This window comes from Eleginops maclovinus, chromosome 18 (genome assembly GCF_036324505.1).
Source record: "Eleginops maclovinus isolate JMC-PN-2008 ecotype Puerto Natales chromosome 18, JC_Emac_rtc_rv5, whole genome shotgun sequence".
In the NCBI taxonomy this organism is placed as follows: Eukaryota; Metazoa; Chordata; class Actinopteri; order Perciformes; family Eleginopidae; genus Eleginops; species Eleginops maclovinus.
Window position 1 is genome coordinate 20,717,564 of NC_086366.1, and position 14,346 is coordinate 20,731,909.

General features: G+C 41.9%; 1 protein-coding gene across 1 annotated transcript; it reads left to right on the forward strand.

The window, feature by feature from the left end:
• The first annotated feature begins 421 nt into the window (after positions 1-421).
• On the forward strand, positions 422-11,258 carry dhx34 (DEAH (Asp-Glu-Ala-His) box polypeptide 34). The gene is made up of 16 exons (XM_063906218.1): positions 422-1,330; positions 1,835-2,146; positions 2,234-2,488; positions 2,591-2,693; positions 3,428-3,645; positions 3,734-3,908; positions 4,037-4,230; positions 4,321-4,422; positions 4,512-4,769; positions 6,988-7,161; positions 7,237-7,342; positions 7,547-7,653; positions 9,121-9,381; positions 9,667-9,843; positions 10,705-10,849; positions 10,977-11,258. Exons 1-16 carry the CDS (start codon positions 647-649, stop codon positions 11,120-11,122), a joined length of 3,417 nt encoding a protein of 1,138 aa, XP_063762288.1. The 5' UTR covers positions 422-646; the 3' UTR covers positions 11,123-11,258.
• The last annotated feature ends 3,088 nt before the right edge of the window (positions 11,259-14,346 follow it).

Genomic DNA, 14,346 nt, shown 5'->3' on the forward strand with positions numbered 1-14,346 from the left:
CATCTACGTTGTATTTTATTTCACCTTTATAGAAATAATGTATTATTTTTATAAAATTGTATAGATTGTGTATGGCACAACCAAAATAGAGACATTTGGGATGCCATAAGGTAATGCTAATTCTGGTCCAGACATACATTATATTTAGTGCTATTTATATTTTTGCATTTCATATGTTTCCCCTTGTTCATCTTTGGGCAATCTGAGAAGAGGATATGTATACTTTTTATGATTATATTTGTATTCAGATTTCCACAGTGCAGAATGAAAATACAGAATGAGTCATTCTGCTTTAAATGTTTGTTGGTTAGTTTTTTTTCTCGTCCTGGAACAAAAAAGAAAACAGAACAGAAAGGACATTACTTTCACCGGAAGATATTTAACAGCGAGCAGACCGGAAACAGTCCCACCGTGTTATTGTCCCCCTGGTGTTCTCTTAATTCATGCATGTGTGTTCGCGGCAGGGAAAGCTCTGTTTTTCTGGTTTAAATGACTTTCTGAAATTGTTTTACAGTCTTAGCACATTATTATTAAATAATCTCAGATTTAATAAACTACTTAGCTTTTGTAAAGCCTTAAATGGGAATTTAATGTATTAGCAGTAAATCGTTTCGGTTGTTTTGGGGGCGAGTAACTTCCATTAGACATGGACTCAGACCGGAGGAGGGACAGCCGGAGTTGGGACTGGGACAGCCCGCAGTGCAGAGCCCAGCTGGATGAGGTATTTTTCCGCCGGCACGACTACATCCAGGCCGGCAGCACGGAGCACAGAGAGTTCTGGGCTTTCTTTGACCGCTTCCAGAGGTTTAAAACAAGGAAGGAAATGTCTGGGCCAGGGGCTAAAGAGGACAGGAAAAAGACTGGCTCTGGAAAGGTAGACCTCGGCCTCCCTAAAGAGTATGATGCCCGGTACAGGATCAATGTGTCTGTGTGCACCCTGGATGTGGAGGAGCGCCTGGGGAAGTCAGAGCGCAGAGGCAGCCAGAGATCCTCAGGACCAGGCAGTCAGGAGATCTCAGACTGCCGCCTGGCTCTGCTGCACTTCCTGGACTTCAGCCAGAGACAGAGTTTTGGAAAGCTGGCCAAGCTTCGCCGGGAGCAGAAGAACCTGCCCATCTTCCAGTACCGTGACAGGATCGTGGAGCTGGTGCGACAGAGCCCTGTAGTTGTGGTGGCAGGGGACACAGGCTGTGGGAAATCCACCCAAGTACCTCAGTATCTTCTTGCAGCTGGCTTCAATCACATTGCCTGCACTCAGCCTCGACGGATTGCCTGTATATCACTCGCCAAGAGGGTCAGCTTTGAGAGTCTCAATCAGTATGGCTCTAAGGTTTGTCATCACAAGCTCTCACCTTCAGCTGAAGCACCAGCTGATCTGTCAGGCATGTTAAAAACACAGTCGATGAACATGAATCAAACACTCAATTTAGAATAGACTAGAAGTACTGGCCCTTAGTATTTCCATTAATCCAATATTATTGTCCTCCCCACCAGTTCTACAGATTTTTGGGGACGTCAAGGAATACTAACTATTTATAGTACTAGTAGATTTTGAACGTACAAACCAAAGAAAACTGTCCTTGTTTTCCATGCAAAATAGGGTATTTCTCTTCTATTTCCAAGCATGTAAGCAATCAAGTAAGACATTTGAAGGTATCTCCTCTCATTATTTGTGGAGGGCTATAGCCAGAAATCATGTAAAAATATATATTGCAGAGGTACAAAATTGTTATTTGCAGCTTTAGTCAAAAAAGTCTCTTTTTGCAGCAATAATTTCATCATAAACGCGCAAAGAACATATGCAAATATCACAAAATGCTGTCATGTTTTGCAGGTGGGGTACCAGATCCGCTTCGAGACCACTCGGACCCCGGTCACCAAACTGCTGTTCCTGACAGAGGGGCTGCTGCTCCGGCAGATCCAGCAGGACCGGTCGCTGGCTCAGTACCAGGTGCTGATCGTGGACGAGGTCCATGAGAGACACCTCCACTGCGACTTCCTTCTGGGGGTCCTGCGCTCTCTACTGGCTGAAAACCCAGACCTGCGTCTCATCCTCATGTCCGCCACCATCAACATCAAACTGTTCTCTGACTATTTCAGCAGAGCTCCTGTGCTGCAGGTCCCAGGCCGGCTGTTTCCTATACAGGTGAGCACTGATCACAGATGTAAAATATAAAAGCCACTAGATTAAACTTTACAAAGTTATTTTTGACGTTTTCCTTCTTGTATTAAGGTGATCTACCAGCCCATTCCCCCTGATGAGCAACCCTCGCGTTCGGAGAAACTGGATCCTAGACCTTACCTGCGCATCCTGCAGGGCATCGATCAGCGCTACCCCCCTGAGGAGCGAGGCGACCTGCTAATGTTCCTGAGTGGTGTGGCGGAGATCTCCACCATCCAGGAGGCCTGTCAGGTTTTGGCCACACACACACGCCGGTGGATCGTCCTGCCGCTGCACAGCACGCTCTCTCTGGCCCAGCAGGATAAGGCACGGTCACCTCTCAGTGGATTACAGTGGAGATATTACGTTAGAATGTGATATGCTAGCAACGGTTTATCAGTTCTAATTCTGTGTCGTGTAATTCTTCAGGTGTTTGACATTTCTCCTCCTGGGGTGAGAAAGTGCATCATCTCTACCAATATTGCTGAGACGTCCGTTACGATAGATGGAGTTCGCTTCGTTGTAGACTCAGGTATGGCACTGGAAGTACCCTCATAGATGGGGATTCACTTTTTAAAATACTTACAAACCTTATTTTGTGCAGTCAAGTTTAGTTCAAAATCTCATATCAATATCTCTCTATTTTGAATTTGTATGATTTAAAAATGACAATACACATTTATTAACATGAGCACTCGAGTCCATCATGTCAATGGGTCCGATTTAGACACGGAGGCTAACTTTCATCTGCAGTCTCTGGCAGGTTGACGGCAATAAAAGAAAACATGCAAGAGCAAATAAGATAAGATGTACATTATTAATCCCAAATTGGGAATACATTTTTTCGTTGAAGCAAAGTAAAACAAAGTATTGCACACAGTTGAAATTAATAAATTATATAATATAAACATCTCAAAATAGATAAAACTGAAGTAAAAAGGTTAAATATAAAAGTTGACCGTGAAAATGAAAATCATTAAATAAATAAGCACAGGCAAAAGCATATGTGCACATTTTTAACACATAGGCACCATTGATGCACATTTGCAGCACATATAAAGCACAATTGATAGACCTTATATACAAACCTATTCACACACAAAAGCACATATTCCTCTTGGAAGATCCAAAAGATTCCAAAAAGCTGTCTATGTTTTTTAACTTTGAAGGCATTTGAGTAGTAAAAAGAGCAAAAAAAACAATACAGGGCCAAAAAGTAAAACAAGAATCATCTAAATTATTGTTTTGTTATTCATTCTTTTACAGGGAAGGTTAAGGAAATGAGTTTTGATCCTAAGGCCAAGATGCAGCGTCTGCAGGAGTTCTGGATCAGCAGAGCCAGCTCTGAGCAGAGAAAAGGACGAGCCGGCCGTACAGGTCCAGGAGTTTGCTACCGACTGTATGCAGAGTCTGACTATGATGCGTTCGCTCCTTATCCTGTGCCTGAAATCCACAGAGTGGCTCTGGACTCGCTCATTCTTCAGGTAACAACACCCTGAAGAAAGCAGGAGAGAAAATCCTCTTTTTAATTCCTGATTCTGGCTTTATTTATGCTGTTTTGTGTTTCCTTAGATGAAGAGCATGAGTCTTGGAGATCCACTTTCTTTTGTCTTCATTGATCCTCCTCCTGCTGCGAGTATCCAGACTGCAGTTACGTACCTGAAAGAGCAGGGGGCGCTGGACAGCCGGTCTGAACTGACCTCTATTGGCAGCTTGCTGGCTCAACTGCCTGTGGATGTGGTCATAGGTAAGGTTCTCCAAACCAAACCATGTTGTAGTGTCATTATTGCGCATATGTTTTAAAGTTGGAAGGTGCTGTACATTCAGTAGCGTGTGTGTGTGTTTGTGCGTGTGTGTGTGTGTGTGTGTGTTCAGGGAAGATGCTGGTGCTGGGCTCTTTGTTTAACCTGGTGGATCCCGTGTTGACGGTGGCGGCGGCCCTTAGCGTTCAGTCGCCTTTCCTGCGCAGCGCACAGCACAACCCAGACTGTACCACCGCCCGCCAGCCCCTACACAGCAACCACGGAGACCCCTTCACCCTGCTCAACACCTTCAATGCCTGGGTGGAGGTCAGAAATGGAATTATGATGACTCTAGCCATTTAATATGGACGCGTTTCATAAAAGACGGTCTCCATTATACTTCAAACTGTCCAACAGGTGAAAGGAGAAAGAGGTGGCGGCTCCAGGAAGTGGTGCAGGAGGAGAGGCCTTGAGGAGCAGCGACTCTACGAGATGGTCAACTTACGGAGACAGTTCAAGGTAGGATACACGCAGCAGGTCAGACATTAAGAACAGTTTTTGATGTTAGAAAACTGTTTTACAATCTGATCTTCTTCTCTGGTTATCAGGAACTGCTGAGGAGCCACGGCCTGCTGGAGCCTCAGAGCAGCGCCCCCTCTAGTGGTGATCGCGGGCAGCGCCGGCTGAGGCTCACTGAGAGGAAGAAGCTGCATCAGATGAAGAGAGACCACGAGCAGCAGGAGAGCAGCCGCCGCAAAGTCCTGAGGCTGGAGGAGGGCGAGGAGGAGTTCAGCTCCGGATCCGACACAGAGGGAGCCGGCAGGGGCAAGAAGGACAACGAGGCAGGACAGAACGTGGACATACAGGTAGGCCTGTCAAAGTCGCTGTTTCCCACAATCCACAATTCTTTTGCATATAATCAAACAGAGACACATACAGTATATACAAATTCCCACATTAAGAGCCATCAATATAATGTTGAAATCCTGGTGCAATGGGTGTAGAGGGAGAGTGGGAGAGAGGGGAGAGAGTTCAGCATCCTGACAGCCTGGTGGAAAAAGCTGTTTATTAGTCGGGTGGAGCTCGACCTCAGACTGCGGAACTTTCTCCCTGAAGGCAGGAGAGTGAAGAGGCTGTTGGAGAGATATGAGAGGTCACCCTCAATGCTTTGCGGGTGAGGCGGGTGTTGTAGAGGTTCAGTGAGTCAAAAGCATGTTTTGAACTTTGATGCTAGAATAAACAGCAGTGTTTACCCTTCCGTTATAAGACTTAAATTAGGGTGACCAAACTTCCTCTTTTTACGTCCTGTCCGGAGCGTCCAGGGGGTTTTATAAATTCATGAATACGTCCGGTTTTCACTGTTGGGACCATTAAGCGTGTACTTAAATTGACTGGCGCTTCCCCCCACCCCCCAACAATCGCAAGTGTCCTCTTTTTCGCCACCTCAAATCTGGTCACCCTAATGGCATATGTGACCCAACCCCCACCCCCGCTGAAGTGTCCTCTTTTTCACAAACTCAAATCTGGTCACCCTACTTAAATGTTGGGTAGACTTTACACATTTCGTGAACAGAATGGAAAAGTCCATTTTATTCTTTGTTGTCATTGTGTGGTTTTATTTTATTAGTGTTACATTTATTTAGGATATTGAAAACATCTTACTCTATTTCCGATTACTGAATATTCCTAAGAATGAAAGTATAAAAATACTCTTTACAAGGGTGTACTTGCATTATTATGCCTTAATATAATATTTACTTATATCAACAGTGTTGGGTGTAACGCGTCACAAAAGTAACGGAGTTACAGTAATGTATTACTTTTTGCTGTAACGCAGTAATATAACGCATTTCTTCTGAAATGTGGGTAATATAATATCCGTTACAATTCTCATTAACGCAGTTACAACACATTTTAACCAGAAATTATGTGGTGTTTTGTTTTTAAGAATTCACAATTATCGCAGGGCATTCCGACAACAGAGAAACAATTGTGCGGGTAACTCAGTAAGCCTGTTTACTATTGGTTAGGACAGCTGCAGAAACAGATTCACAATGCAGAGCTGCAGGCTCGCAATGCAGAGCTGCAGGCTCGGAGAAAATAAAATAGAAAGACAGGAGTGCGCGCAGGCCGAAGCAACAGAAGGTCACTTTCTCTGGCTCTGCTGCTTGAACTCCGAGAAGTTGAGAGACTCGTGGCAGAGTGTTGAAGATATGCAGCCTCTGTCCTCTGTGGAATCGCCGCCTTTTTGAAAGTTTGTCAGCAAAATCCTCATTAACACACCAATGACAAGGTGAGCTAACGTTGCCATAGAGACTCGTTCATATACAGCAGGTCACAGGGGCCGTGCAGAGGCTCCACTAACATGTTATTAATAACACACAGAGACGTAATGTTACCGGTATCAAATATTATTTAGCATACTTAAACGGAGCATGAGTTTAATTTCTAGCATGAGTTTAATTTCTAGCATGAGTTTAATTTCTAGCCTTTTCCTGATTTTCAGCATGTACTGCCAGATAGATAGATAGCTTTAATTATTGAGCTGCAATAAACTACATTTTAGCATTTAAAGCCATACGTTTGCGGTTATTTTGGTGAAAATAACTCAAAGTAACGCAAAAGTAGTGTAACGCATTAAAGTTCAGAGACAGTAATAATGTAATGTAACTTATTACTTTAAAAAGACAGTAATAAGTAACATGTACTGTATTACATTTTGGAAGTTACTTGCCCAGCACTGTATATCAGTATTAGAATAAAGCTGATGTCAAAAAAAATATCCTTTATTGCCACTATTTCTAGGATAACATACATGTAAAAAAATGAAATCGTGACATGCCTTCATAAAGGTCGGAGTACAATGTAAAAAATGTTTGTACACTTCTCAAATTGAGCCTCCTTTAACTGCAATATTTCAAATTTCAATTTGGTTTCAACCGTTTTAATTCTTGGCAGCAATTAACTAGTTTATTATGTTCTGTGAAAAAGGGCAGCACATATTGCATCAGGCTTTTTCTCTTTACAGAGCCAGATATGTCTGTATTTCTGTGTGTGATCTTTCTCTGTGTGCTGCTGAAACAGGAGGTGAAGTTTAAGTTGCGTCACAACGTGTCGGAGCTGCAGGAGGCGGCGAGCGTCAGTCAGGACATGTCCTCCCGTCAGCAGTCTCTACTCAAGCTGCTGCTCTGCCGAGGCCTCTACCCTCAGCTCGCTCTGCCCGATGACCACAACTCCACCCGCAAGGACTCAGAGCAGGTCAGGCTGCACCCCAGATCAAACATTTTAACAACACAATAATGGGGAAACACTGCTGACTTTCACATTGTTTAGGTGTTCCACACAAGGAATAAGCAGGGAGTGGTGATCCACCCGACCAGTGTGTTTGCCAGCGACCCCGAGGTGTTACAAGTGCCTGAGGGTGACAACGGAGAAATGGGTAACCAATAATAACTTCTTTAAAATGACGTAAAGAGAAAAAAAGAATCAGGATGAAAGTGTGTCTTACTGGGACTATCTGTTATTTGTGATAACGTTTCCTAAAAATCCCTAATAAATGTATTGTTGTCCTCATATGTCTGTTCCCTCCTCTCCTCTTGTTGTGCATGTCTCTCATCATGTCTCATGTGTCTCCTGCCTACAGGGCCTGAGCGGAGGGACAGCAGCAGACACCAGCTGCTAGCCTTCGTCACTCTGTTGGAGACCAACAAGCCGTATTTGTCCAACTGTGTTCGGGTTCCAGCACTGCAAGTGAGTACCACATGTGGGATGCCCCTGAGAATTACAAAACAGCGAGTCTCTGGATGAGTCTAAAAACATTATTTGTTATATTAAAGTAAGCTAACAGAGGCATGTTTAACCTATAAACCTATTTATATGATCCAGTTTTTGGGTGGATGTGATTCCTAAGTCAGTTAAAGAACTAGGAAAATTATTTAAATAGTGTGATACATTTTTAATTCACTGCTTCCAGTATTGAATATTAATTACTTCTGTACACAGTTCTGATAAAACATGCAGGTTAGTGGGTTCGCTTTTTTAAATGTTTTGCTTATTGTTTTCTGTTTTTAAGTTATTATTCACAGATTAAAACGCATTAATTTCAGTAATGTGTGTGATAATGGACAATAAAATAATCAATGGTTCCTGTTTAGAAAAAGGTTTTCCACAAAACAGGTATTTTCCACAGATAAACAAAAAAAGCAGTCTATGCAAATTTTATTCTAGTATTTCATTTGAAAACAATTTACCCAACTTCACATATTTATATATTATGAAAAATCCCACCTGTTTAATGTGTCACCCATTATTGCGGCCAATATACACTGCCCGGCCCAAAAAAAGGTCACCACCTGGATTTAACCAAGCAAATAGGTAAGAGCCTCCCATTGGATAATTACTGCATGGGTGATTATGTTTCAGCTGGCAACAAGTTATTGAACACTAACTGATCCAGTGAGTAGCCTATTTGTTAAACAGTCATGTCGAAAGACTTCCACTGTGGTCGTGGAAAAGATATTAATCTGTTTCAGAAGGGTCAAATTATTGGCATGCATCAGGCAGAGAAAACTTCTAAGGAGATTGCTGAAACTACTAACATCGGGTTAAGAACTGTCCAACGCATTATTTAAAAACTGGAAGGACAGTGGGGAAACATCCTCTTCCAGGAAGGAATGTGGTCGGAAAAAATAATCTTGAATGATCGTGATCGGCGATCACTTAAACGTTTGGTGAAATCAAATCGTAGAAAAACATCAGTAGAACTCACGGCTATGTTTAACAGTAAAAGTAAAAGCATTTCCACACGCACAATGTGAAGGGAACTCAAGGGATTGAGACTAAACAGCTTTGTAGCCGTAAGAAAACCACTTGTCAGTGAGGCTAATCGGAAAAAAATTGTGAAAGAGTGGTTCAGGGAGCATGAGACATCATTTTCACTTTGCGCAGTGGTCTGAATCTCCCGTCATCAACACAAGATCTTGGCGAAAAATTAATGCAAGACAGAAATAAATGTTGTGACATTGCAGAAGCTTGTGGAAACGATGCCACAGCGAATGTGTGCCGTAATCAAAGCTAAAGGCAGTCCAATGAATATTAGAGTGTGTGACCTTTTTTTAGGCTGGGCAGTGTATCATTCCTATTTCATTTTACCCAGCTGGGGTCCCTCTACCCATCATGCATCAGTGGTACCTCCCTGTGTGTGTTTGTGCTCTCCAGGCTCTGCTGCTGGTGGCCAACAGTGTGGACAGTAACGCTGACTGCACGCGTCTGGTGGTGGACAGCTGGCTGGAGCTGGAGCTGAGGGTGCCGGAGGAGGCCCTGAAGGTGCTGTCAACTGCCCTCGCCCTCAGGGGGGAGTGGGAGCGCCTCCTGCTGGCCCAGCTGGGACAGAGCACCATGGGAGCAGAGCAGGGGGTGTCCCACAAAGTCCTGGAGAAGCTGAGCGAGGGCCTGGTCCGCTTCCTGCTCTACACTGAGGTAGGATGCTCCGCGAAACATGAAGTAGCTCCAACACATACTCTTGATTTTCAGTTTGTTTGGATTGTTTTGCTTATTTTTCTTTCCAGTTGCTCAAATCACATTTTCCACTCAAAGAATACCTATTTAATATGTAATTATTAGTATTATAAATCTAATTATGGTTATATTGTCGTTGAGGTCCACTGAAAACAAGATGGTACATCTCAAACGCGTATTGCTGAACACAATCTCATTTAATAAACTCTTTCTTTACTTCCTGTGTCGTCTTACCTTACCTCCCAGATCACGTACAGCCTGCGGCGCCTCACAGCTTTCCAGACTCAGAACCTGTACATTGGCCCTCGGCCCCAGGAGCCTGCTCCAGAGGGGAACCCGCTGTTTCCAGGAGTGGAGGCCAAGCCGGACCCCATCAAAGGAGGCCTGCGAGTCACCAGCTTCTTTACCTACAACTGTCTCGCTGTGAGTCTGAAAGAGTGGCTTTCTATTAAAATTACAAAGAGAGGAAAAATAACTGCTGGCAAATTGTGTATTTGAATAGGTCCACTTTACCAAGAACCAAACGTGTTTTTATGATGTTTTATTAGATGTTGAAGACATACTTTATTATGGTTTCTGTATTTTTCATTTTATACTATAATTGGTATTTGACTTTTTGATGACATAACATTACATGTAGTATGCATTTTAATGGCAAATATCGGATGAGATACCGCTCTTTTTAGTGGAATACTATTCTATGAGATTGTTTTACATTTTTATGACATACTAAACTTTTACCTTTCTTAATGAAATGCTTTACTATGACTTTTAAATGCACAATACTCTAACATTTTATTACTTCTTTTAAATATTCCTGTAGCCTAGACTATATATTGTAAAGTATTATAACAAAGTAATCAATATTTTGTTATATTGTGTATTATTTAAGTCTTTGCTATGGTGAATTTGTATATACTTGCTGCTAGGGTCAATTTGAATTATAATATTATATGTTATTATACATATTTGTACTATATTTGTATCTTACTGTTTGTTTTAAACATTTTAAAGTCCTGTAATGCTTGACAACACTGCTGCTAGAACCAAATAATTTCCCAATTTGGGATGAATAAAGTACATCTATCTATCTAACATGTTAAAAACAAACTTTACTATGACTTTTTGATGCCATTCTGTATGGAGACCTTTTCACAATTTTAACTAAATCCTTCAGTCTTCCTTGTTCAGCTCATCATATATAAAATACACCGCTCACTACTCCTTTAGAAACATTTTATCTAAGAGTCACTGATCCGTGTGTTTCTGTGTTCTGATTTTCAGGACTCTAAGGATCTGTACAGCGAGTGTTTACGCACCTTCTGGAGCTGTCCTAACTGTGACCTCTACATGCCTCTCACTCCACTGGAGCGCATGCAGCACGAGGCCTCCTGCAGGCCAGCAGGGGAACAGCAGCAGTCAGAGGAAGGTCAGGGCCTGCCTGTGTTCATATTTATGTTTGTGTACCTGTAGGGATTACAATACTTCAAGACATGCATTAGCTGTCTCATTAGGAGATGAATAATTTCAGCCTAACTGTGTGTTTTGTTTTTTAGAGCCAGAAGGAGCCAAGGCAGCCTTCTCCTCCTCCATGTCCAGTCTCACCAGAGTTTACCACTGTGATGTCTGCGATGAAGACCTGACCCTCACTTCCACTGAGATCCTCAAACATAAAAGGCAGCACATGTATTCAACCAAGTAACATCTTCTTAAGGACAACAACTCATCACAACGGGTCTATTCTGTCAAGGACATATTTGAGTTTATAGAATGAAGTTGTTGTTTTTCTTCCCTTTTTACTCGAGGAATTTCATTAAACTGCTATTCCTTCCCTTTAACAGCCTCTGTATTTATTTGCTGTAGCCTTCTTCAAAGTTGTGTTGCAAAACAAGCTATCCATATTGCAGGATTTCATTTTAACTACACAAAATTACTCAAAATGTAAACGTATTCAACAAAAGAACAAAGTTATAGGATGTTGCTTCTTCAAATTCCTTAGATAGCATTAAAGGGGTCCTATGATGCTAATTTTCAGGTTCATATTTGTATGTTGTGCCTCTATTGTGACATGTGTCCACGCTTTAATGTTCAAAAAGCTCTTTATTTTTCTCATACTGTCTATGCTGCAGCACCTCTTTTCACCCTCTGTCTGAAACCAGAGCCCAGTCTGCTCTGATTGGTTAACTCTGTTTTGATTGGTCAACAGCTAAAAGTTGTCCCGCCCCTTAGCCTATCACGTACAATGTGTTGGAGAGCCAGACAATAGAAGTGTTATGTAGTGATGTAACCAATTTAAACACGTAAACAAAGGAGTCCACTGGAGGCGTTTCAGGCAGGGGGGAGTGTGTGTATGAGAGAAGCTCCCTCTGGAGGGAACACAGGGATTTTAGCCTTTGCAGACCATTTACATGCACACACAACTATATAAACACACTACAGGAAAGGGAACCCCCCCAAAAAAAGCATTATAAGGCTTCGTTCAAGGATTATTTGTTTAACATAACTTTCATCCAGTGTTTTAGGAAAGTCACAGACTTAAGGACACATGAGAGACGCTGATTTTAAAATATAGAGTGAGGGTTTAATAATGATACAAACCCACGATATGTAACACCTCAAAGCAGCACATTGGCACAAAGTCAGAAGTAAGACAGCACGGAAGATAAAAACCTGTCTCAAAAAAATAAAGAATCAGAATAAATATCTCAATAAATAAATAAACAGGTAATATCTCATTAATTACTTTGAAACTAATAAATACGTACATTTGAAAATATGCACATTGGCAGAAATCAATAACCCCAAAAAGTAAAATAGTACTTAACACAGAGTTACTTAGAAATCATAAGTTATTGATTACTCAAATCAAAAGGCACATTTATTAAGATGTAAGAATGGGGCCTGCAAAGTGTGACCGCATGACTGTCAGAACTGTACTCTAACACCATCTCTGAAACAGAAGTAGCAAACTGTGCAATGGCTTTACTAGTTCTGTGTGTGTCTGCACCATCGAGTGAACGTGTGTGTGTGTGTGTGGGTGTGCGGGTCTATGCATCGCAGATCTGTGAGGATTGTGTGTGTGGGGGACAAAGGGGGATTTAGGATCAGGGAATGGCAGTCTAGTGACGGACTGTGTGTGTTTCCTGCCATTGTGACAGCATGTGGACCGATGACCGTCCCATAACCGAGAGGTCAGGGGTCATCGGCAGTTGTGTGTCCTGTCTCTGAACCCTGCTTACTGCCTGTTCACTCACTTTAAGTCACTTTGGATAAGAGTTCTTGGCTAAACCTTAAAGTGTAAATAATCTGGTGAAGCTTCTGAAAGGTTCATTCTGCCGTAGTTCAAGGTCTATCAGGCGGCGTGCTGTGAGTAACCCCGTCTTTCTGATTTTAGAGGATTTAAAAGAGAGTAACCCCCCCACAGTTCCCCTCAAACTGTTAGGATATCATCAATCTGTGATGATCACTGCATTTCGTGATTTATTTTGATATTATTTGCTGTAATCTATATATCGGTGTTCACTATTTTTACTTCGAATCAATATCTAGGCTACAGATTTCCTCCAGATTTTTCAAGAAAACTTTTTTAAAAACAGGTGTAATATATAGTTTGTTTTATTTTGGTGATAAATAATCTGATTTTCGCAATTTAGTAAAGAGGCTAACTTCAGTAGCAAGTGTCTCTGCCGCTTATAATATATTTTACCTTGCATGACAGTTCAACAGTAGTGAGTGGAGGCTGAAAAAAAGGCGCTTTTCTCTTTGATTCGTTGACATATTAATATTTCTGTTTCTGAGCCATAGCATTTAATCTACCATGGCCAGCAATACACTGTCAGTAAAAAAATATACAGCCAATCAGCAAAATAGACACAGAAATGCAAAGTTCATCCCCAGCAGCATTTCCTTTTTAAATATCTTGAGTTGAATCTATTTCTAAAATCAAAAATGTACCCTATGTAACTTCCTCAGCACCTCGAGCGGGATAACAACTTGAGGGATTGTTTGACTCTGCCGCGACACCTCATCGAGGCAGGGGGGGGGGGATTTAACTAGGATAAGGACAGGACTTAAAATAGCAGCTTTTTAAACTTCATAATTAAAGCAACATTCAGCAAACACATCTGCCACTGTGCCCAAACAAAGACCGACCGCCATTCTTCTTTTTTCAGCTTAATGTGCCTCTTTTCTCATCACAGGGTCGACAGTCTACAGCAACACACCTGTGAGCTACGTGCTGCAGTTTTATCATTTCTGCTCCATATCGAACACAATAACACACTACAATTTTCAGTTCCAACACTTTTTTGATTTTCCTAACGTGAGCGACGGGTACAAAAATACTCTTTCAATACATTGTTCATTGCACTTAATGTTTTTGGTGGCGCCTCATTCGAAGGCCTTGACACGTCTGCGGATTGGTTAGCGTGGGGTCCTGTTTTCCTTTCTCTTTGGGGTTGGGACTGTACGTGTACATTAGGTAGAATAGACTCGTGCAGAGGCCTCAGTTGTAAGCACCTTGACTGATTCAACAAGTACAGTGGTTGGGATGCAATGTCCTCTATGATTAATATTTGAAAATACATGGAAAGATGAAAAAATATGTGAAAAGTGAGCGAGTTTTTAATGTTTGTTTTTTTTCTACTTTTTTTATAAAACAAAAATAACCTTTTGTGTGGTTACAAAGGACCATAATGGAACACATTATGACTTTTAAGTCTTTGTGGTTGTCATTGCAACTTCCCTTAACATTAATTGTCCTTTTGCATTTAATAACCTTTCCTCCACTGTGGTCTCCCACGTTAACCAACACCAGTGGTCTCAGATGTTCACACTGAAGACTGCACTTCACTTTTGCTCACCTCCCCCAAACCTCTCCCTCCCCTTCTCTTTTCATTCCTTAACAAGGGCTGAGTAACATCTGAG

What these genes read in the sequence shown, in the direction of transcription:
- dhx34 (XM_063906218.1), top strand. Translation starts at nt 647, where the DNA reads ATGGACTCAGACCGGAGGAGGGACAGCCGGAGTTGGGACTGGGACAGC. An exon ending in CTCTGGCCCAGCAGGATAAG is followed by an intron (nt 2,489 to 2,590) that starts GCACGGTCACCT and finishes GTAATTCTTCAG; the next exon opens with GTGTTTGACATTTCTCCTCC. An exon ending in TTCGGGTTCCAGCACTGCAA is followed by an intron (nt 7,654 to 9,120) that starts GTGAGTACCACA and finishes TGTGCTCTCCAG; the next exon opens with GCTCTGCTGCTGGTGGCCAA.